Below are 22938 nucleotides of genomic sequence, written 5' to 3' on the forward strand. Positions count from 1 at the left end.
GGTTGGTGGTCAGCTCCCTTGAGGCTTTGGAAAGCTGCTTTGCAGTAGGTTCCTCCAGTGAAAAGGTAAACGGATGAAGATTTAGTAACACATTTGAATGAAAAACCCTGTGTTAAACTTGCTCGCCTTTAGGGAACATTGTTGACTGCATGTCTTTAACTCTGTGTAGGAGAAGAATAAGGCTGCAGCACTGGAGTTGGCAACTCTACTCCTGTCCATGCCAACCCCTGCTGGTGTGCAGCAGCAAACCAAAGGACTTCTTGCCAGCCTGCACACCAGTCGAACTGCCTACCACAACCATAAGGTAAAAAAAATAAATAAATCAGACCAGACTTAAGTGAGAACATTTTTCATGCATGTGGTGTTGTAATGGACCCAGCAAAATAAGTGCAAATTACTTTAAGTGAAAGATTAAATGTTACATTTAATATCATGTTGATAACGGTTTAAGTCATCTGGTACATTTAGTACTTTTAAGTCAGGAAGGGACATTTAGTAAGTCAGGGAAAGTGGAGAACCAGGTCGCAGTGGCATAAGTATTGGACTGTTGAATCTTTATGAAGGAAGTAAGCCAACATGATTGTTTGGCAATTTTATGGGAATAGTGTGAAGCCAGCAGTGCAGAAAAAGTGTTGGTTCTTGTTCATCACCTATCAACAGTGAAATGTGTAAATAAAGTTTGTTCAGAAACCACAACCTACTTTTTTAGGTGTTAAATGTTGTGCTCATCCTATACATCACTTATGAAGAACTAATGCAACGTTTATCTGTCATCAGGATCAGTCCTTGCTGAGTAACGCAGTGCAGTGTCTGAATAGCTGCAGCCGTGAGGGGAGGGAGCTTGACCCTGATGTCTTTCAGAGGCTCGTGATCACTGCCCGCTCCATTGCAATCATGAGACCCAACAACTTGGTGCATTTCACAGAAACAAAGTCATTACATCATGACTCTGGTAAGAAGCTAGTCTGGTGACAAATGTTGAATATCAGTTTGTGTGTACATCATTTATATCGTTACCCTCTTATTGTTAACAGACATGCCAAAATATATTCTTCAAAACAACTGTTGTTGTTGTTTCTAAGTGACTTGGAAACATACATAACCTTTCAATAAATAAATGGAATAAACTTATTCATACTCTTCTCTTCCTAACCCAGAAATGCCAGAGGACGGCCAAAAACACATGGATGGTGAAAGCTGTAATTTCATCACTCAGCTGTTGAATAACTTCTGGAAGCTCCATGCCCTGAAACCAAAGAACGCTTTTCTCGCTCCTGCTTGCCTGCCTGGTAAGTACATTGACTGCATGTGAAAAATGTGTCTAAGTTATAAGTAGTGTGACTGTGACATGATTGGTCGACAGCTTACATTTAAATGTTATGTAGAACATTTACAATAATGTATACCGTCTGAAAGTATCTGATTTCTTTACATCTAGTTGAAAATGATGTGAATTTGTTTTCTTGTCATCCATTTAAGGCCTAACTCATGTGGAAGCAACAGTAAATGCCTTGGTGGACATCATCCATGCATACTGCACCTGTGAACTGGATTACATCAATGTAGCCTCCAAAATCTACATGCAAATGTTACTGTGCCCAGTAAGTATAGTACTTCTGTTGATCACTGGAAACATGATATAATTGACATTTATGAAAGCGTGTGAATAGATATAAAATCACAGTCACTGCCGAATGGTCTTGATTTGTCAAACTTTGGGAATAACATTTTTTACCATTTCTGTGGAGCATGGCTGTTTCCATTGTAACATTCTAATCACCACCCTATTGATACTTTTGCTCATGCAAGGCTGTTTAAGGGTATTTATAATCAGGATTTTGAGGATCAGTAAATTACTTGACATAATTATATCTCACAGTTAGATTATGAACTGTTACACAAGTTACTGTAAGTTAAAGATAGCATACAGGTTCTCATCAGGTAACCATTGTGCATTTGTACCAATGCAGGACACAGCTGTGAGCTTTGCTTGTAAGCAGGCTCTGATCAGAGTGCTTCGACCAAGAAACAAACGGCGCCATGTGACCCTTCCATCACCCCCACGCTCCAACACACCCATGGGTAAGTTTGCACCGGCTGTATACAAAACTGTGTGTGAATGTTCATTAGGTGATTTTGTAGTGCTTGGGTATTCAAGTGTGAGTTCTGAATGTTTATTGTTACAAGGCATTAGGACAGTAACAGTTTCAAAAGGTTTAGTGCACACATGTCATGTCTGTGATGTGTAGTAAAACAAACTGTCTAAACAAAGAATTAAAACCTGTGATGAGGCTCTTGTGACCACAAGTGGATTCAGATCTCTAAAACATGTTGGTTGATTTCCTTTATCAGGAGACAAGGATGATGATGATGACGATGATGCAGATGACAAAATGCAGTCGTCGGTGCTGACTGGAGGAGAAGAGGGTAGACAGGAGAGTCAGGAGCAGAGTGAAGTGGACCATGGTGACTTTGAGATGGTGGTGAGCAAAGAGGATCAATTAAGTCTTTGGGTTATATTTGACATTACTGCTGCGTTTTTAACATTGTGAGAGGAAATGGGTACATGTCGAGCAAGCGCATACACCGCTCACACACAAATAATATATAATTTGAAGTAAAAAATAATAGTGAACCTTGTTCTTATTTCCCTGGCATATGAACCTTAAAATATAACTCTTAGTTAGCAACTGTTTCATCTTAAGCTGTATGTGGGAGAAATAATAACACCTTTGTTTTTCTTTCTACTACAGTCAGAGTCCATGGTCCTGGAGACGGCAGAGAATGTCAACAATGGAAATCCATCTCCTCTGGAGGCTCTGCTGGCTGGAGCTGAGGGTTTCCCCCCCATGCTGGACATTCCACCTGATGCAGATGATGAGACTATGGTAGAGCTGGCCATTGCTCTGAGCCTTCAGCAGGATCAACAAGGTGAAGAACCAAAAAATATATAAGATGAAGCATTAACTCTGTGGTAAACAAGAATGCCTCACAGTCCCACTTCGAATTTAGACACTCTCCCCATCTGTGGATGAAACGGTTTGCAACCGTACAGAAGAGAGTTGTTCGAACCAAAAAATTTGGCTTGCGGACAGCTAGGAAGCACCGAAAATTTGATATCGATTCTAGATAGATGAAAAGATGGATAATACCACCAACGCAATTAACACATTTACACGTTTCATATTGCTTTAACAGTGATTACAAAAATGAAACTTAAAGTTATTGTGACACTTCAGAAACTAAATTAAAAATATTGTTTTGGACAGTAGTGACACATAATTTTTAAATTTAAACACAAGCAGTGTTTTGTGTGAGTGCTGCTAACATACTGTACATGTTTTTGACATTTTCAGGGAGTAGCAGCAGTGCTCTTGGCCTTCAGAGCCTCGGCCTGTCTGGCCAGGCCCCAAGCTCCTCTTCATTGGATGCTGGCACCCTTTCAGACACCACCGCATCAGGTAACAAGACCACCTCTGTAGTAGTGTGAAGTTGAAGTTTTTAGATCTGAAAGGTCACAGTGTTTAATACATCCTTCACATAAGACACTAAAATATTTTTCTCTTTGCTACAATTTTGAATTAAAATAGTCAATATCTCACAGCATGTGTGATAATATTCTACATTAAAGCTTATCACCTAATCTGTGGCACATCTTAGCTTAGTGTTTTGAAATTCAAGTATTGCTCATCCTCTAATATTTGCTGAAGAAGGTAGCAATTATGTATGATAATACCCACAGTAGCTTCAACACAAACAGAAACTGTAATGGCAGGTTGTTTGAATGTGTTGCATGCTTTATTGCATTGTTGGTGAACAAGAACGAACTAAAATCATGTATCCTGGCCAGATGACCGTGGTGTATTTACTGTTACAGCTATTGCTATGATTTCAGCCCCGGCATCAGATGATGAGGGCAGCACAGCTGCTACTGATGGTTCCACACTGCGGACCTCCCCAGCTGAGCATGGCGGCAGTGTGGGCTCAGAGAGTGGAGGTTCTGCAATCGACTCTGTAGCCGGGGAACACAGTGGTGGGTGATTGCAGAGAAACAACAGTGGCCCTAAACACAACTAAATGCGAAAAATTGTGTTTGTCAGCCTGATAGTCAAAATTTTGCATGTCTAATATTGTATTGTATCGTATCTGTTAACTACAAAGACCGTATAAGTCTGTACAGACTCATTTCATTTTTCCTTTTAAAGTAAGACAATGACACTTGCTTAGTATATATGATCATGTTTCCAGTTTGCTTAGTTGCATTTGTGTATGCATTTGTGTGTACAGTGTCAGGACGCAGCAGTGCATATGGGGACACCACAGTGGAGGGCCACCCTGCCGGTCCAGGCAGCGTCAGCTCCAGCACTGGAGCCATCAGCACCACCACAGCCCAGCAGGAAGGTGAAGGCTCAGAAGGAGAAGGAGAGACCGAGGGAGACATCCACACAAGCAACAGGTCAGACATCCCAAATGCAAAGCAGGAGTTCAGATAAAGAAGAAGGTTTAAGATTATGCTGACACATTTTTGGTGGACCAAATGGTCAACTCAGTTGTAGAAGTGAAGATTTTTATTTATTTCATTTTGTGTTTCTTGTCAGGCTGCACATGGTTCGTCTTATGCTACTGGAGCGTTTGCTTCAGCATCTTTCTCAGCTCCACAATGTAGGTGGAGTTCAAGCCATCCCCTACATGCAGGTCATCCTAATGCTGACCTCCGACCTGGATGGCGAGGATGAAAAGGATAAGGGTGCCTTGGATGACCTGCTAGCACAGCTCATTGCTGAACTTGGCATGCACAAGAAGGTAAAAACAGTCTCCTTCTGATGCATCAGGCTTTAAACTGTCATCGTTTTACTTAATCCATGTTATTCCTCTGCAGGATGTGTCCAAGAAGAATGAACGTAGCTCCATCAATGAAGTTCACCTGGTCATCATGAGACTGCTCAGTGTTTTCATGTCTCGAACCAAATCTGGCTCCAAATCCTCTTCTGAGGTACATCCCCTTTGTTTTCTATGACTGAATTTCTCTATGGACAGCTTTTTTTGCATGTTCAAAATAAAGTTGCCTGTACATTGTACTTACATGCCAGATGCCCCCTCTTTCTTTCTTCCAGTCATCTTCGCTTATTTCAAATGCCACAGCGACTGCCTTGCTCAGCCTCGGTGCTATTGACTACTGTCTCCACGTGCTCAAATCCCTCCTGGAGTTCTGGAAGAGCCAACAGGGTGAAGAGGAGCCTGTGGCCACAAGCCAGCTCCTCCGACCACACACAGCTTCCTCTCCGCCAGACATGAGCCCTTTCTTCCTACGCCAATATGTCAAGGTATCAGACAACAGCAAGCATCTTTATCTCTAAAACTGAAAAAAAAAGTGATATTTGTACAAGGAATGGTTTGTGAACTGACTGCGTTGCTCCTTCTCTTAGGGACATGCTGCTGATGTGTTTGAAGCCTACTCACAGCTTTTGACTGAAATGGTGCTCCGGCTGCCATATCAGATCAAAAAGATTGCTGACACCAACCCACGTATCCCACCTCCTGTCTTTGACCATTCCTGGTTCTACTATCTGTCTGAAGTAAGCGGTTGAGTTTATCACTTGTGCGATATTCCTCTTCAACCTCTATTTACACAAAACACAGAAATACAACCTCTTAATTCTGTATTTCTTTTCTCCTCAGTATCTGATGATTCAACAGACACCATTTGTCAGGAGGCAAGTCAGAAAGTTGTTGCTGTTCATCTGTGGCTCAAAGGAAAAATATCGCCAGCTGCGGGATCTGCACACTCTTGACTCCCATGTGCGCAGCATCAAGAAGCTCCTGGAGGAGCAGGGCATCTTCCTCAGGGCTGGTGTTGTCACAGCCACGTCTGGTTCGGCTTTACAGTATGACACACTCATCAGTCTGGTGAGTGTCCTCTGAACAGTCATTCAGACTACTCATACAGAGTCTCTTTTGTGTGCTGTGTATTGGCTATAAATCATGTGTACTTCATTGTTTTTTTTTATTTGCTAAATTCTTGTTAATATTCTATTTCTTTGCTCTGTGATACTACTGTCATCTGCTGTAAGGATTGAACTTTTTGTAACTTTCTGTGCACAAGTGTAACTTGCTTCTCTTGGTGCAGATGGAGCATCTGAAAGCTTGTGCTGAAATTGCCACACAGAGGACAATCAACTGGCAGAAGTTCTGCATGAAGGACGACTGTAAGTTGTGTCAGATCAGCTTTTGTAACTGGAAACAAAGACACTTTTAAGGCTACTCATGTTAACATCATTCTTCTCTCTTTATTTTCCCTCCTCTTACCTGTTTGTCTTCTCTGTTCAGCTGTATTGTACTTCCTCCTCCAAGTGAGCTTCCTAGTGGATGAGGGTGTTTCCCCTGTACTTTTACAACTGCTGTCCTGCGCCTTGTGTGGCAGTAAGGTGCTTGCCAGCTCCTCTTCCTCCTCGTCATCATTCTCCGGAGGGGGCTCTGGTAGTGCTGGACAGACAGGAGCTTCTCAGTCCTCTCAGAGCAAGTCATCCAGTAAAAAGAGCAAAAAGGAGGACAAGGAGAAAGACAAAGAGGGTGAGGCAACAACGCCAACTTTCTCATACTTCATACCAATTCTTGTTTAGATTGTACGCATTCAATGCGGAAACAGGCTCAAGCCCCCCACTGAACCTGAACAGGTTATTTGGGTATCAAAAATGGATAGTAGATGCTAATGCCTTGACTATGTTGTATCTTTGCTGACTGACAACAGGTGATGGAGTTGGCAGCCAGGAGGATCAGCTGTGTATGGCTCTGGTCAGTCAGCTTAACAAGTTTGCAGACAAAGAGACCCTCATCCAGTTCTTGCGCTGCTTCCTGCTCGAGTCAAACTCATCATCTGTGCGCTGGCAAGCCCACTGCTTGGCACTTCACATCTACAGGTACTGTAGCCATCTAACACATTCAGACATAAACAGGCAGCTTAGTTTGGCCCCAAACTCAAACACAAAGCGAGCCTAGTCACTAAATTTAGACTACCTTGTTTTTAGACTGGATGATTGAACATAAAGTTGAAGCACGAATGAACAAACAATGGAAAGAATGTGGGAATGAGCGCAACAATAAATTATTAAATGGTGAAATCACATTGTTGGCATGTGAATCTCTCTGTAGGAACTCCAGTAAATCTCAGCAGGAGCTGCTGCTGGAGCTGACTTGGGCCATCTGGCCTGAGCTGCCCGCATATGGCCGCAAAGCTGCCCAGTTTGTCGACCTGCTTGGATACTTCTCACTTAAAACCCCTCAGACAGAGAAAAAGGTTTGCTCAAAAGCCTGCAATGTTTGTACTGATTCTAGGGTAGTAATTGTTGTGAGATTGTTATACTGTTGCCTTGTATTTTATAATATCATGAACATCTGACTTTTTGTGATTAACAATTTAAAAATTGGACTGTGTCCAAAATGTACTCAAAGTACGTATGTCTGAGCCTTTTCATCATTCAGCAGAACATAGCCATCACAATGATAATGCTACAAAATCTCTATCTAACTGTTCCTCTATTAAATTGTTTCCCTTTTCTGTTCTAGTTGAAAGAGTATTCTCAGAAAGCTGTGGAAATCCTGAGGGCACAAAACCATATCCTGACGAATCACCCCAACTCCAACATCTACAAGTATGTCTACAAAAACATACTATCTATAAGCAAGAAGAATGCAATTATAAGTAGTGGACATTGTCTAAATACAAATTTAATATTTTTCCTTTTGCAGCACTCTGTCTGGTTTAGTGGAGTTTGATGGATTTTTCCTGGAGAGTGACCCCTGCTTGGTGTGCAACAACCCAGAAGTTCCCTTCTCGGTATGTGAAACATAACTTCACTTAATGGATACAATTGCTAACCAGCAAAAAAAAAAAAAAAAGGTTTAGCTAATTCAATTCAAATGCAATTTTTTCTTTCTTTGTAAGTTTGCACGGCTTTTGCATTGGTAAAGATTGGTTTGACTATGGTTAGTTTTCAGTTTGAAATGTGAACAGTGAATACCAAATGTGACAGGCTGAGGACATTTTTCTTTATTTCCATACTACTGTTGTTTATCATGCAAAAGGTATGCAAAAGCAAACAGAACAAGGACAGGTCATAAAACCACCCGTAAGAGGGCCTTTGTAAGACCCTGCTGGCATAAACACAGTCTATTATTGTTTTAAAAAATTGTCTTGTTTGCCCTCCAGAATATAAAACTGTCATCAATCAAAGTGGACACCCGTTACACCACCACTCAGCAGGTCGTCAAGCTCATTGGTAGCCACACCATCAGCAAAGTCACAGTGAAGATCGGTGACCTCAAACGCACCAAAATGGTCCGCACCATCAATCTGTACTACAACAACAGGACTGTACAGGCTATCGTGGAGCTGAAGAACAAGTATGTTTACTAATCATACGTTCATAATGTTTTTTTAACAAGAACGTTATAAGATACAAGTTTACATATTGGCCACAAGCAACAGTTTCACTCTCGTTCACTTGACAGTATAAAGTAAATAAACTTTGTTTTCTCTTTTTAGGCCTGCTCGCTGGCACAAAGCCAAGAAAGTTCAGCTGACCCCAGGACAAACGGAGGTAAAGATCGACCTTCCTTTACCCATCGTTGCTTCCAACCTGATGATCGAGTTCTCCGATTTTTATGAGAACTATCAGGCCTCCACTGAGACCCTGCAGTGTCCACGCTGCAGTGCATCTGTGCCGGCCAACCCCGGGGTGTGTGGCAACTGTGGCGAGAACGTCTATCAGTGTCACAAGTGCAGGTACGCAATGCATTAGGCTTCCTCTACAGGTCTGAAAAGATTGGGGAACATATGGTTATGATTGGAAAGACTGCAGTTTATTGTATTTGAAATGGATTGTTGTTTTCTGTTAGGTCAATCAACTACGATGAAAAAGACCCCTTCCTGTGCAATGCCTGTGGTTTCTGCAAATACGCCCGATTTGATTTCATGCTATATGCTAAACCATGCTGTGCTGTGGATCCCATTGAGAATGAGGAAGACAGGAAAAAGGTAAGAGGTCACTCTGTGGGAAATACAAGTTAAAGGTGAGGAGTAAAAAGGGGGTTGCCATTCAAAAAAAAAAATTGCTTGATTGGCAAAATATAAATTTTGTCCCCACATTTTGCAGATGACTGAAGTACTTTTTTCTGAGGAAGTCTCTATCTCTACCTTCATCTTCTCTATTTATCTCTTAATCTTTAATATATATTTTTTCCTGCAGGCTGTGACTAACATCAATACCCTGCTTGACAAAGCTGACAGGGTCTACCACCAGCTGATGGGTCACCGACCCCAGTTGGAGAGCCTCCTGTCTAAAGTCAATGAAGCGGCACCAGAGAAACCACAGGTCAGTCTCAAGGATGCGCTGAACACTACATAAGAAATTGAGGCATGAGCAATGTTCAGAAAGCCTCTTTAACCACATTTGCGACTGATTATAATGTGAGGCACACTTTCTACTGATACACATCACACATATTCTTTGGATATTTTTTAGATATGTCTTTCAAAAATACGATATTGTGATGCGACAGAAAAACATTGATAGCAGCCTACAAATAGTATTGACATGGCATGAAGTACAGCAGAATGCCCAAATGTATGACATGAGGTCATTTATAGCAGCTAATTATATTTTTGTAGACTATTTTCCTGTTTCCTTAGAAATGTTGAATTAGGCCTCTTTTATCTCATTTCTACAGTTTTATCTCATGATATTCTTTTCCTCTCTTTACCTCAGGATGACACTGGAGCAGGAGCAGGACTCGGTACATCTTCTGCTAATGTGAACAGATACATTCAGCAGCTGGCTCAAGAATACAGCGGAGACTGCAAGACATCATTTGATGAGCTCTCCAAGATTATACAGGTTACTGAGGAAATATAATGATCTTAGTAACTGGTGCATTTAGTTTTTTCCCCCACTCACATTAAACTCTGGGCTTTTTTCTATTCACAGAAAGTGCTTGCATCTCGTAAAGAGCTCCTGGAGTACGACCTGCAGCAGAGAGAAGCTGCCACCAAGTCATCCCGTAGCAGCAGCAGCCACCAGCCCACCTTCACTGCCAGTCAGTACCGCGCGCTCTCTGTGCTGGGCTGCGGCCACACCTCCTCAACCAAGTGCTATGGCTGTGCCTCAGCTGTCACGGGCCACTGTATCACGCTGCTCCGTGCACTGGCCACTAACCCAGCCCTCCGGCAGATTCTGGTCCTCCAGGGTCTCATCCGTGAGCTGTTTGAGTATAACTTGCGACGAGGTACAGCAGCCATGAGGGAGGAGGTGCGCCAGCTGGTCTGTCTTCTCACCCGGTATGTCCCTCCCATTTAGTGTAGATAAGTAGAAGAGTTGAGGCACTAATTCTCAATAAGGTGTTGGAATGAAAGTATATACCATATATATATATACATACATCGAAATATACTCTAAATTTGCTTTTCACACTTAGCTGTCTGTATAAACTCTTTGATCTGTGTGTTGCGTTGGTAATTAAATGTAATTTTGTATCTTGTTTCCTTCCATATTTTCCTGCTTCAGAGATCATCCGGAGGCCACTCAGCAGATGAATGACCTTATTATTGCCAAGGTGTCGGCTGCCCTCAAAGGCCATTGGGCCAATCCTGACTTGGTATGTCCTATTACATATCCCACGGGAAGAAGTTAGACAAAATAAACATTAAGAGAAATTTCTGCAGAAATATTATTTTTTGTTGGAAAATCACATCTGTATCTAAACTGTGGAGCTCCCGTTTGAGCAGGTTAACTTTGTTGAAGAATTCCAAATATTGATATGAACTTGATGTCTTCTTCTCCCAACAGGTTAGTAATCTGCAGTATGAAATGCTGCTGCTGACAGACTCCATTTCCAAAGAGGGTGGATGCTGGGAGTTACGGTTACGTTGTGGTAAGCCTGATTTCCTAACCTCCATTCACAAGATGTTGTATCTTTTTTTTACTTTCAGGCTGCAGATTAGTTTCATGGGCAAGATCTTACGTCCTAGTCTAGTTGAGTTTTTCAGGTTCCTTACTCTGGCCTTAAGTCTCATTCTTGTGTGTATTGTTACAATTCTGTATGTATTCTCTATGTTCAATATTGGTCTAGTTAATAAACAATATGGTGCATCACAATACATCCTCTACATCAACAGCCCAATTGTATGATTGTGATTGGTTGAGAGTTGGGAGACATTCAGCCTGACTTTTTGTACTATTTTATATCCTTGCAGCCCTCAGTCTGTTCCTCATGTCAGTGAATATAAAGACACCAGTTGTGGTGGAGAACATCACTCTCATGTGCCTGAGAATCCTGCAAAAGCTGATCAAGCCCCCGGCTCCCACTAGCAAGAAGAACAAGGTAAATACACTATAACTCTGCCATTCAGCTGCTGCTCTCTTGGCTTTCATTTGCCTTTAAGTCTTTAAGCAGTTTACAAGGACATGATAAGGTGAAGAACTTTGGATGACCCAGCAGTTATTTGAACCAACAGAGACAAAACAGAGCTGTAATCTAGACCAAGAATCACTGAATACCTTTTTGTTCTGATAAATTAGAAGAAATAATTAGCTCAGATAATTTAAGAATTACATATACAGTGTCTGTCAGTAAGCACTTGGTTGTATCGTGTTCCCTCACACAACAGCTTGTGTTTGCTTTTGGTTATAGGATGCTGCAATTGAGTCGCTGACCACAGTCAGGCCCTACAGTAATGAAATCCATGCCCAGGCCCAACTCTGGCTCAAGAAGGATCCCAAAGCCTCATACGAGGCATGGAAAAAATGTCTCCCTGCAAGAGGTAAATATGGTGTCAGAACAACTGCACAATATATCAGTGAAGCAACATGGTTCTCTTTTTTCAGTGAAATACTGAAAACTGATGATGATGAAATGAAATTCACTGTTGAATTTCTCTTGATAACCACAGGCCAGGAGGCTGTGTCAAAGCCTCAGGGGAAAGCCGAGTTGCGAAGGCAGTACCTGTTGGAGAAGTATGTGTGGAAGTGGAAGCAGTTCATGAGGTCCAGAAAAGGTGAAGGTCTCTTCCCTCGCCTGCTCAAACTGAGCCACAACAACTGGCTGCGGCAGGTACAAAACATTAAATGTTTTAATTTTTGTTGCAAGTATTAGTATAGTACTTTGCTTGTTTTCCGCTGTAGTCTCATTAGTATCTTTTGCTAGAAATCGAATACGGAGTCAGTAATCACTCAATACATATTTGTTGCAGGTCCTTTTCACACCTGCAACTCAGGCAGCCAGACAGGCAGCTTGCACTATTGTGGAGGCCTTAACCACAATCCCCAGCCGCAAGCAACAAGTCCTGGACCTGCTCACCAGGTATGATCCTCAAACAGACAATCAGCAAGGCAAACAAACATTGTGTTTTGCACTATTAGGGATTCATAAACTATTATTAGATTACTGTAAGATTTCTTTGGTATTATAAGTTAATATATACAGTATGTTAGTGTATATACTGTGTCACCTCAGTAAAATTGTTAACTATGACAGAAAAAAATGCTGTCACAGAGATTTGAAACAAAGTGATTATCATTTTTAAACAAATCCGATGCTTCTTTGCTGTATTGAAGGTCAATAATGTCTCAAACAAAAGTTTGGTGAGAACTAACAATAATCATATATTTTTTTTTAACTATACATGTGGTATGGAGACTTAAACTAGTTTTAATGCTTAGAACCCAACTGTAGACCTGACTTGGTGTTTAAAAGACTCTTACTGTGTGTGTCTGTCAGTTATCTGGATGAGTTGAGTGTCGCTGGAGAGTGTGCGGTGGAGTATTTGGGTCTGTACCAGAAGCTGATCAAGCCAACACACTGGAAGGTTTACCTGGCAGCCCGTGGAGTCCTGCCCTACATCGGCAACCTGATCACCAAGGTAATGGACTGAAATTCAAAAGAATATAATTTTATAATAAGATAAACTCAGTGTTTTCATAGATTATCTCTATATGCCATTGGTTTACTTGAATTAGAATCTTTAGATATGTTGAAATTAATTAAATTCTTAGCTTTCATTTCATTACATTTCAAATGTTTGCTATCCATACACATATCAAATGTCAATAATCAGATCTCTCAATTCTCTTTAATTCCCTGTTCAGGAAATTGCCAATCTGCTGGCTCTGGAGGAGGCCACACTGAGCACAGACTTGCAGCAAGGCTACGCCCTCAAGAGCTTGACTGGTACATTAGTTTCAGTCCTGTTGTGTATCTGAGCATGAAATCTGACATGACACTGTAGGGTTTAAATGAGACTTTCACCACCATTATACAGTGAATCATAGTGACGATCTTTATAGTACAAGTAAACTTCAGACTAATTTTTGAATGTTGTTTTCATGCCTTTTCCTGAAAATTTAATTGATTTGAATATGTTTGGTGCCACTGCAGGATTGCTGTCTTCTTTCGTGGAAGTGGAATCCATTAAGCGGCATTTCAAAAGTAGGTTGGTCGGCACGGTGCTCAACGGCTACCTGTGTCTGAGGAAACTGGTGGTGCAGCGCACCAAGCTCATCGATGAGACTCAGGACATGCTGCTCGAGATGCTGGAGGACATGACAACAGGTCTGCACCAACTCAACTTCAACAGACATGGAATCTAAATTTTAGTTTCACTGCTTCATTTTGGTGTTTATAGCACTTTTGTGGGGAGGGTTTATATAAGAAAAGCTTTGTTCCACTCATAATTGGAAGGACATTTAAATGTCTTTGATGGTCGTTTCAACATTTCAACAAAGTAGATGAAGCATAAATTATAAATCTGGTATGTTTTCTACAAAAGAAAGAATCTTGTGAAATTAATAAATCAGCATGTGTTATATGTGTTTAAACATCACCATTGTAAATCTTGTGCTTTTCATAGGTACTGAGTCTGAAACCAAAGCCTTCATGGCAGTGTGCATAGAGACTGCTAAGCGGTACAACCTGGATGACTACAGGACACCGGTGTTCATTTTTGAGAGGCTCTGCAGCATCATCTATCCTGTGAGTTACCTTTATCCTGGTCAATTTCAGTTGGAAAAGTCCTACAGAATAATGCTAGCTATGAGTCTAGCTGTGAATTTGACTTCAGCTGAAGTTTTTGTTTCCTCCTCTGCATTTAGGAGGAGAATGAGGTGACAGAGTTCTTTGTGACGCTGGAGAAGGATCCTCAGCAGGAGGACTTCCTGCAGGGCCGCATGCCAGGAAACCCCTACAGCAGCAACGAACCAGGTATCGGTCCTCTGATGAGGGACATCAAGAACAAGATCTGCCAAGACTGCGACCTGGTGGCGCTGCTTGAAGACGACAGTGGCATGGAGGTAAAAATGTGTATTCCCTACAATGTGTATTGTATATACTCTTCCCGGTTTCTGATTGGATTCTAAAATCTGACATAATGTTTTTAATGCCACTATGTTTTTCCTCCAGCTTCTGGTAAACAACAAAATCATCAGCTTAGATCTGTCAGTGGCAGAGGTCTACAAGAAGGTCTGGTGCCCTACAAATGAGGTGAGAGTCCTTGTGTGTTTGACACTAAATGATTGACTCTTTTAGAAGATTCAGAATTGTGTGTTACAGTTGGTCATGGACCTTGTTTTTTTTAAAGGGTGAGCCAATGAGAATCATCTACCGAATGAGAGGTCTCCTGGGAGATGCCACTGAGGAGTTCATAGAGTCACTGGACTCAACCACAGGTTAGTCTTGTTTTGGCTGTACAGTATGTTAATAATTCAAAGTCAAACATAAAGTCAAACATAGCTTGTTCACATGTTTCTAAATCTAATAGAACATGTAGTGATGCGTAAGCCATTAGCGTCGTGCTCTTTAGCGTCACACATGCCTGTAATTAATACTCTCTTGAAAGAGTGATGAATGTTTAAAATTGCATGACAAATGAAGAAAAAATGTTTTACTGGATCTACAGATGAGGAGGAGGATGATGAAGAGGTGTACAAGATGGCAGGAGTCATGGCTCAGTGTGGAGGACTGGAGTGTATGCTCAATCGGCTGTCTGGAATAAAAGATTTTAAACAAGGAAGACATCTGCTCACTGTAAGCCAACATTTTCTCTTCTTTTTTTTTTTTCTTCTTTTTTTTTTTGCCAAAAAGGTGTTTAAGATAAGAGAGTAATCTTTGTTCCCTAAACTCTAAAGCAAACTCTTCTCTATATACATGATTAATAAAAGGAGTAGTAAGAGATTTCAACATTCCAGTTTATCCATCCAGAATAAACTAATTCCTTTCTCATTTAATATTGATTTAAGTCATAACGAAAACTTAGTTCACAAAAGTGTCTGATTCAGATGTCTTGACACTGGTTTACCTGGGTTACAAACGCCTTGTGCAGTTTTTATAAATGCATTATATATAAGAAGTGTGCATCTGATCTTTCTCACCCACAGGTTTTGCTGAAGTTGTTCAGCTATTGTGTGAAGGTGAAGATCAATAGGCAGCAGCTGGTCAAACCAGAGATGAACACACTCAACGTCATGCTAGGAACTCTAAACCTGGTGAGTGTTGAAGTGACTGTGTTGTCTAATCAGTGGGCAGCAGGGGAACTAATGCAGCATCATTCAATTTATCAATATCAATCATTCAGATTGGAGTGAAATATTAACCAGGCTTATATAATAGACTTTAACATTTACTTTGTTCAAGTGTTTTAGAAAACTCTGTCTTAATGTCCTTTTTTCCTGCAGGCTTTGGTTGCAGAACAGGAGAGTAAAGACAGTGGAGGAGCCTCCATAGCTGAGCAAGTCCTGAGCATCATGGAGATCATTCTGGATGAAGCCAATGCCGAGATCTCAGAGGACAAGGTACGCATTCACTCTTCTTAGTAAAGAAGAAACAAAGAATTTTAATATCAAAGACACCATAATATAATCAAAGCCTGAAAAAAATCTATTCTTGTAAATGTTGAATTTTAAACGGGGACTGGTTTGTCTTTCACAGGGTAACCTGCTGCTGACGGGAGACAAAGATCAGCTGGTCATGTTGTTAGACCAGATCAACACCCCGTTTGTGCGCTCCAACCCCAGCGTGCTGCAGGGTCTGCTGCGCATCATCCCGTTCCTGTCCTTCGGTGAACTGGAGAAAATGAGGATCTTGGTGGAACGCTTCAAACCATGTTGCAGCTTTGACAAGTGAGCGTCACTTAGCTTTCACTTGCAATTAAGAACATATTTGAAGTTTTTGAAATGGATAGAAACCTTCTCAGCCAGCACAGAGAGTGGTCACAGTCTAAAATCAAGCAGATTATTTCATATCTGCACCGCTCTGAAAACCATAATTCAGTGTTTGGGTATTACAAGTTGTGTCTCAGTAGAACTGACCCCTGACTTTGTTTTCTAAGGTACGACGAGGAGCATAGTGCAGACGACAAAGTGTTTTTGGATTGTTTCTGTAAAATCGCCGCTGGAATCAAAAATAACAGCAACGGCCATCAGCTCAAAGATCTTATTCTGCAGAAAGGAATCACACAGAGTGCACTGGACTACATGAAGAAACATATCCCCAATGCCAAAAAGTAGGTCTTCTCTCGGCTTTACATGACCAAAGCTTGTCTGTCAAAACCTTTGACGGCAAAAATCATATACATATCTGTGTGATTGGGTAAACCATTCTCTCCTTGTTCTGAACTCTCTCGTTAGTCTGGATGCAGATGTCTGGAAGAAGTTCCTCTCTAGACCAGCTCTACCCTTCATTCTCCGATTGCTCCGTGGTTTGGCGACTCAGCATCCCCCCACACAGGTACTTAATGTTTCTAATAAAAATCTCCACTAGGGCTGTCTAATGCCCAACAGTGGAGAACTGATTTCTCTCGATGAGTAATTACAAGATCAACCATTGGAATGTTTGACCCAGCTTGCAAACATGGGATCAATTATTTTTTTGACCTAACATGACTCGATGTCCTCTTGTCTCCTGCCAAGGTGCTGATAGGCACAGATTCAATAACCAACTTGCACAAGCTGGAGCAGGTATCCAGTGACGAAGGCATCGGCACGCTAGCGGAGAACCTTCTGGAGGCGCTGAGGGAGCACAGTGATGTTAACCTGAAGATTGAGGCAGCACGCAGGGAGACCAGAGCGGAGAAGAAGCGTATGGCTATGGCCATGAGACAGAAGGCCCTGGGAACACTGGGCATGACGGTACTCTTTTCTCTTTTTTCTCCATTTTCTTTGTTAATTTTGTCAAAATGCTGTTCATTTGCACTATCGCTTTCATTAACACTGCTCAATGTTATATTGTAGATTTTTATTAAATGTGTGCTTAATGTGTTTTCAGACCAACGAGAAAGGTCAGGTGGTGACGAAGACCTCACTGTTGAAGCAAATGGAGGAGTTGATAGAGGAGCCGGGCTTGACCTGCTGTATCTGTAGGGAGGGTTACAAGTTCCAGGTACACACCTTAAGATATCCTCATCTGTGTATTACTACATTATATTATGTTATATGGTTAAATATTCAAAGTGTCAGCATCCACTGATAGTAAGTGTAGACAATATGATATTGATATACCAACTTGTGGTGTTCTGAATTAACATATCGGTCCTTGTGTTTCTAGCCAACCAAAGTCCTGGGTATTTACACTTTCACGAAGCGTGTGGCCTTGGATGACTTTGAAAACAAGCCTCGCAAGCAGCAGGGCTACAGCACTGTGTCGCACTTTAACATAGTCCACTATGACTGCCATCTGGCAGCTGTCAGGTAAAAACAAAAACCTGCTGATGTTTATAGAGGCCTTTTAAAAATTTCTGCTGTAACCTCATTGTTCATTTATTCTAACCTGAGTATTTTTCCCCTGGGGCAGGCTGGCTCGTGGGCGAGAGGAGTGGGAGAGTGCTGCTCTCCAGAACGCCAACACAAAGTGCAATGGACTGCTTCCTGTGTGGGGGCCACATGTGCCAGAATCAGCCTTTGCTACGTGCTTAGCAAGGTAAAATCATGCATCAGCACACACATAGAGCAAAGGTTTCCTTCATGCGGCACACAGTAAATTCCTAACTTGATTTCTCTGTGCTGCACAGGCACAACACATATCTGCAAGAGTGCACAGGCCAGCGGGAGCCCACGTACCAACTCAACATTCATGACACCAAACTGCTGTTCCTCCGCTTTGCTACCGAACAATCGTTCAGCGTGGACACAGGAGGGGGAGGACGAGAGAGCAACATCCACCTCATCCCCTACATCATCCACACTGTGCTCTACGTCCTCAACACGTATGTACATTTCTGATATAAGATGTTTATGACAGGAGAAATTACTCATCAGACATTGAATCTGTACCAAGTGAAGAGCTGTAGAGATGACACACAAACCAAAAGTCAGCCTATTTGACCAACATTCAGCTGGTATGGCTCATGTATTTCACACCACTCATCATCTCGCTTTGTTTTAAAACTGTCACTGCAGTACAAGGGCCACGTCCCGGGAGGAAAAGAACTTGCAGAGTTTCCAGGAGCAGCCGTGTGAGAAATGGGTGGAGAGCTCATACGAGGTTGAAGGACCGCACTATTTTACCATCTTGGCCATGCACATCATGCCGCCTGAACGCTGGAGGACTTCACGGATATACTTCCTACGAAGACTCCTGGTTAACGCACACGCCCGCAAGGTCTCAGCAGTCAGCACCAACAAGTACGACACTCATCCTTCTTACAAAGACATTCTGTCCCTCTTTGTTTTACAGCCAACACAGGGTTGATGCAGCGAATCTGTGCACCATATTTGTTAAACCTCTTCATTTTGAATTACGTTAGAAATGGGCCAGCATGGATAGTAATATTAAAAACCTGCTTCAACAGTGTTATTTCAAATGCATCTCATACCTACATGGTAAGATGCACTGCAAGTTTCCAGTTAGGAAAAGCTGTTTCTCTGATGTACCAATGTTTGTGTTTGGTTTGTGTAAAAGCAGATCTAAGCTAAGAGAATCCGTCTGGAAGCTCTGTGCTACAATTAGGAATTTCATATCAAATGTTAAATACAATTTATCTTGTAACAATCTCCTGCCTTCATCCTCTTCTTCTCATTTATTATCAGACTCACAGATAAAGCACCAAAGGAATATGCAGTCTATCGCTCGCCTCTCCTCTTCTGGGGCCTGGTGGATCTAGTCTACGACATGTTCAGGGTAAATGCTTTACAGCTTCAAAACTACTGTACATGTTGATGCCACAAACATTCGGATATCTTACAAACCAATTATATTCTGTTGTGTTTATGTTGTGTTTTTTGTTGGGATGCTTTGTTTGTGTGTTGGTCATAGCTTTGCTATCTTAGTAAAGTTACAGAGACATGTTTGATTCAGCCTTTTAGTGTGTTTGAAAATTAATCAATGCTGTCGCGTGATCAACAGTAACACCATAAAAACTTCAAGTCAAGTTTGTGTTTTCTTTTCCTTGACATAAGCTGGACATACTACTGAGATCAAATATGATAAAACATTCATTTGTAGTTTGAAAACTTAAGCTACAATAACTAACCTCTCTGCCATTGTCTTCTCTTTGGCCGTACAGAAAGTACCCACCAGCAACACAGAGGGGGGCTGGTCCTTCTCGCTGGCAGAATATGTCCGTCACAACGACATGCCCATCTACGAGGCCTCAGAGCGCGTGCTCCGGGCCTTCCAGGATGAACTCATGCCCGCCGAGTCCTTGTCAGAGTTCTTTGATGTTGTAGGTCAGTATACACACACCTGGTCAACTTTATAACTGCTTGATTATCAAAATTGAAAGATGCAAAAATTCTTCAACGCTTCAAAGTCTGAATTAATCTTGGAAATGGGAGAAATCCACATTGACCCAACTGATGACAAATTACTTTCTTGCCTGGTGGAAGTTCAAATGTTGATATGAAACTTGACTTCCTGTTTGTCTTGCAGGTCTCCTCACTGAAATCGCAGACCCAGACCTCTTCCTGCAGGATTTGTTGAACTCTTTGCCCTGATGGCCAACCTCAACCCACACCCCTCCAACACACAACAGCCCTGCAAATAATGTCAGGACACCTACCAACTGAAGAAAAAGAAAAAAAAGATTTTCTCTGTTCACACACATGCTGAGACACACAGAGTATACACCATGCTTCTTACTCACTTCCCCTCCCCCATATGACGTCTTCAAATTAACTTTAAGCAGAAACTATGTGTAGTCTAAAGAAATCATCCACTTTTGGCAACATCTCTGTAACGTTTAATAAAAAAACACGATGCTGTTAAAGGGTGAGGAGAACACACTAAAACAGAATTTACGCTCTGCTCCTGTGATTCAGATCGCTTCAGTTTAGAGTTTCTCGCCAAGCTTGAGACGAGAAGAGATGTGAGGCTCTGCGAATCATTAAACCAGAGATGTTTTGTGTTTTCTGGGTCATGACTGTTACCGCCAACAAAGCTGGGGCTTCTCTATTGTTCTGTCTTTACAGAAAATCGCAGATTGTCACATAATGGCGTGTTGAGAGAATTTAATTATTCATGTTAAGAAAGTTTGTTTTCTGGTTGATGGAATAACTCGTGAATTCTGTTTTAGAGTGGAAATCTTGGCTTTCAAACGCCCACCCCCCTATGATATTGGAGTGCAATGTTAAGGTGACTAAAAATGTTTTGGGATTTGACCCACCACGTGTTAAGAGTGGCATTTGATTTTATCTCGTTTTCCTTCTTTGTTTGTTTGGTTTAAGTTGTTTTTGGTCAGGGCTTTTTAAAATGGCGAAAAGTTTCAGTGTCACATGGTTTTTGAGCTAACCTGTCCTTTTCTTGCGGACTTTTGCTGTTTGGTATCCATGTAGGTTCTAACTGGAATTTGAGTGATGGACAGAAAAGAAACATTTTTGATTTGTGTGTATGTGTAAGGTTTATTTTATCAACCTCAGAAGTAACATGGGGAAAAGAACAATGAATAAAAGTTTGTTTTATTTTTTTTTTTCATGAAGCTATGCCTTTGTGACAAAGTGAACTTTAGACTTGTGAACGATTTCATCTGTTGCAATGAAATATCAGACCTGTCTAAATTAATAATAAAACAGACCTACATTATATCCTTAAACACTTTTTTCTTTGATTAATTGATTTGTCTTTCAGTTTGTTTTCTTCCAGAGCAGTTTCTTCATTTCTTAGGCCCCAAAATCACTGGCAACACTCTTGTGTCAATCCCCAGAACAGTGCCGCTAAGTTTTGAACTCTTCAACTTACAAACTGTTTAAACAGCACCCTTGTACTTGAGAGCTGAATGCATGGTGTGGAGTTCGCCCAGTTTATTGTAAATTCACCTATTCCCGCTGCTACAATGTTCAACTTGTTGCTGAATGTCTGCTTTTTGAATTTAGCCTCTGATTAATAAAGCTGTAATAATTCCAAATATGATCCAGGGTGGTAACCTCCTCTGTTCCTGCCGCTGTTTGCACTCTTAAAAAGGATGCATCACTTTCTAGGTCTATGTTTAAAAAAAACACATTTGTTTTCCAATCAGCAGAGACCTTTTTCACAGGAGCCATTGTGATGTGAGCTTTTGAAAAATTAATGAAGGCTTGTGCATGCGGGGTCACTTGCAGAACAAAACAGCCGTTGTTTATGTCATCAGTAACAGCTGTGCTCTTTCTTTTATTACAAGATAAAATGTCTGATTAAGAATTATGTCATAGCTGTTAAAATGTAAAGAAGACACGCATTTAATTTTTTTTTATGCATTTGAATTCGATTTTTATCAGATCGTTTTAGCAGTTACTTGTTTATTCCTTTAAGGGTTTTTTCGAACAAACATCTATTTAAAGTAGTAGAGTAAAAGGACACAGTGCAGTGTGTCAACTACTTTGAAGGGCATCTAATGCCCAAACTGCCGTATTTCATGGTTTAGATCATTAGTTCCCTGCTGGCTTCTGATGAGTCCATTCAGTATCCACTCTGTCTGCCTTAATCTGTGCTGCTCACATTTACAGCTCTAGCAGTAAAGAAAAGACAGAACACGGGTTGAGATATGAAAACTGTTGTAGATGGTTATTCTCTGTCACTTAATGGTGCAACAATAACAAAACTCCCACATAATCGTTTGTTTCCTGTGGAAACATTAGAGCCAGACTCTGCAGGAGCAACAGAAAGCATCCTGACATCTCAAACTGCCATGGTTCGTGCACGGCCCAGGACAGGAAGGCTCTGCAGCAGATTAATACCGCCCAGGTACCCATCTGCCGAACATCAGTGACATCGGTGAAGCGAGACATCTGCACAGAGCTCAGAGGATACTTAAAAGACAACACCCACCCCAGCCACAGTCTGTTCACCCTGCTGCCATCTGGCAAAAGATACAGAAGTATCCAACATAAATGCACTTTTTCAGTTTTTAAGATGCACACAGTTCAGGCATTTTGTCACACTCTGTCATGAAATTCTAACAAAAAGCCTAATGGACTTCGGGTCAGTAATTATATAGAAACTTTAATCTGTACTGCTGAGGTGTTGAGACCAGAGTCCAGGGAGAAGAAGCTGTTTTCTGTGTGGATCATGTCCGAGGTATAACCATGTGAAGGCCACTAGAGGGTGATATTCATTAAGACATGATATGTGACGGATGGAAATTGTAACTCCCCATTTTCAGTGTGAACTGTTATTGTTAACTGTTATTTACTACAACATAAAAATTGAAAGGGTTCATTTTTAAGTTTGCATTTGTAGTGATGTGAAATAATAAGACGTGTTTTACCAGGAAATCATTCTCAACTCAGACTGTAAATGATGAAAACCTCAGTTTATTTTCAACTTCCATATGAAAGCACATATTGCACATTTCACTTACAGTTTTCAGCGAGACATTTTATACATCACAACTAAGAATAACATCACTCACAATGTCGTAAAAAAAAAACATTTACACAACAAAGTATGCATTGGCATACACATTTCCCTTTTATACAAAGGAATATG

The 22938-nt window shown here is 41.2% G+C and overlaps 1 protein-coding gene across 11 annotated transcripts in view; it reads left to right on the forward strand.

Annotated features, from left to right (window-relative positions):
* The window catches only part of ubr4 (ubiquitin protein ligase E3 component n-recognin 4), a 46603-nt gene extending 25219 nt beyond the window's left edge, over positions 1-21384 (forward strand). For all 11 annotated transcript variants that reach the window (XM_084366169.1, XM_084366175.1, XM_084366177.1 and 8 more), the window contains 56 exons: positions 2-65; positions 170-304; positions 778-952; positions 1158-1289; positions 1480-1601; positions 1971-2082; positions 2353-2483; positions 2754-2931; positions 3357-3461; positions 3896-4033; positions 4288-4456; positions 4599-4803; positions 4880-4993; positions 5115-5324; positions 5427-5576; positions 5680-5907; positions 6128-6206; positions 6328-6570; positions 6749-6917; positions 7150-7294; positions 7564-7649; positions 7747-7834; positions 8207-8400; positions 8543-8782; positions 8896-9034; positions 9246-9371; positions 9765-9893; positions 9984-10333; positions 10560-10650; positions 10842-10926; positions 11249-11376; positions 11686-11815; positions 11945-12105; positions 12245-12354; positions 12772-12913; positions 13140-13221; positions 13429-13602; positions 13901-14022; positions 14142-14339; positions 14449-14529; positions 14627-14714; positions 14945-15072; positions 15423-15530; positions 15720-15836; positions 15973-16163; positions 16373-16546; positions 16671-16770; positions 16953-17171; positions 17308-17421; positions 17587-17729; positions 17833-17958; positions 18050-18244; positions 18438-18662; positions 19068-19158; positions 19544-19706; positions 19909-21384. In XM_084366169.1, the coding sequence (XP_084222295.1) occupies positions 2-65; positions 170-304; positions 778-952; positions 1158-1289; positions 1480-1601; positions 1971-2082; positions 2353-2483; positions 2754-2931; positions 3357-3461; positions 3896-4033; positions 4288-4456; positions 4599-4803; positions 4880-4993; positions 5115-5324; positions 5427-5576; positions 5680-5907; positions 6128-6206; positions 6328-6570; positions 6749-6917; positions 7150-7294; positions 7564-7649; positions 7747-7834; positions 8207-8400; positions 8543-8782; positions 8896-9034; positions 9246-9371; positions 9765-9893; positions 9984-10333; positions 10560-10650; positions 10842-10926; positions 11249-11376; positions 11686-11815; positions 11945-12105; positions 12245-12354; positions 12772-12913; positions 13140-13221; positions 13429-13602; positions 13901-14022; positions 14142-14339; positions 14449-14529; positions 14627-14714; positions 14945-15072; positions 15423-15530; positions 15720-15836; positions 15973-16163; positions 16373-16546; positions 16671-16770; positions 16953-17171; positions 17308-17421; positions 17587-17729; positions 17833-17958; positions 18050-18244; positions 18438-18662; positions 19068-19158; positions 19544-19706; positions 19909-19973 (8107 nt within the window). In that variant the 3' untranslated portion in view covers positions 19974-21384. The remainder of the gene's footprint in view (position 1; positions 66-169; positions 305-777; positions 953-1157; positions 1290-1479; positions 1602-1970; positions 2083-2352; positions 2484-2753; positions 2932-3356; positions 3462-3895; positions 4034-4287; positions 4457-4598; positions 4804-4879; positions 4994-5114; positions 5325-5426; positions 5577-5679; positions 5908-6127; positions 6207-6327; positions 6571-6748; positions 6918-7149; positions 7295-7563; positions 7650-7746; positions 7835-8206; positions 8401-8542; positions 8783-8895; positions 9035-9245; positions 9372-9764; positions 9894-9983; positions 10334-10559; positions 10651-10841; positions 10927-11248; positions 11377-11685; positions 11816-11944; positions 12106-12244; positions 12355-12771; positions 12914-13139; positions 13222-13428; positions 13603-13900; positions 14023-14141; positions 14340-14448; positions 14530-14626; positions 14715-14944; positions 15073-15422; positions 15531-15719; positions 15837-15972; positions 16164-16372; positions 16547-16670; positions 16771-16952; positions 17172-17307; positions 17422-17586; positions 17730-17832; positions 17959-18049; positions 18245-18437; positions 18663-19067; positions 19159-19543; positions 19707-19908) is intronic.
* The last annotated feature ends 1554 nt before the right edge of the window (positions 21385-22938 follow it).

The sequence above is a fragment of the Pagrus pagrus genome (assembly GCF_965226575.1).
Source record: "Pagrus pagrus genome assembly, chromosome: 11".
In the NCBI taxonomy this organism is placed as follows: Eukaryota; Metazoa; Chordata; class Actinopteri; order Spariformes; family Sparidae; genus Pagrus; species Pagrus pagrus.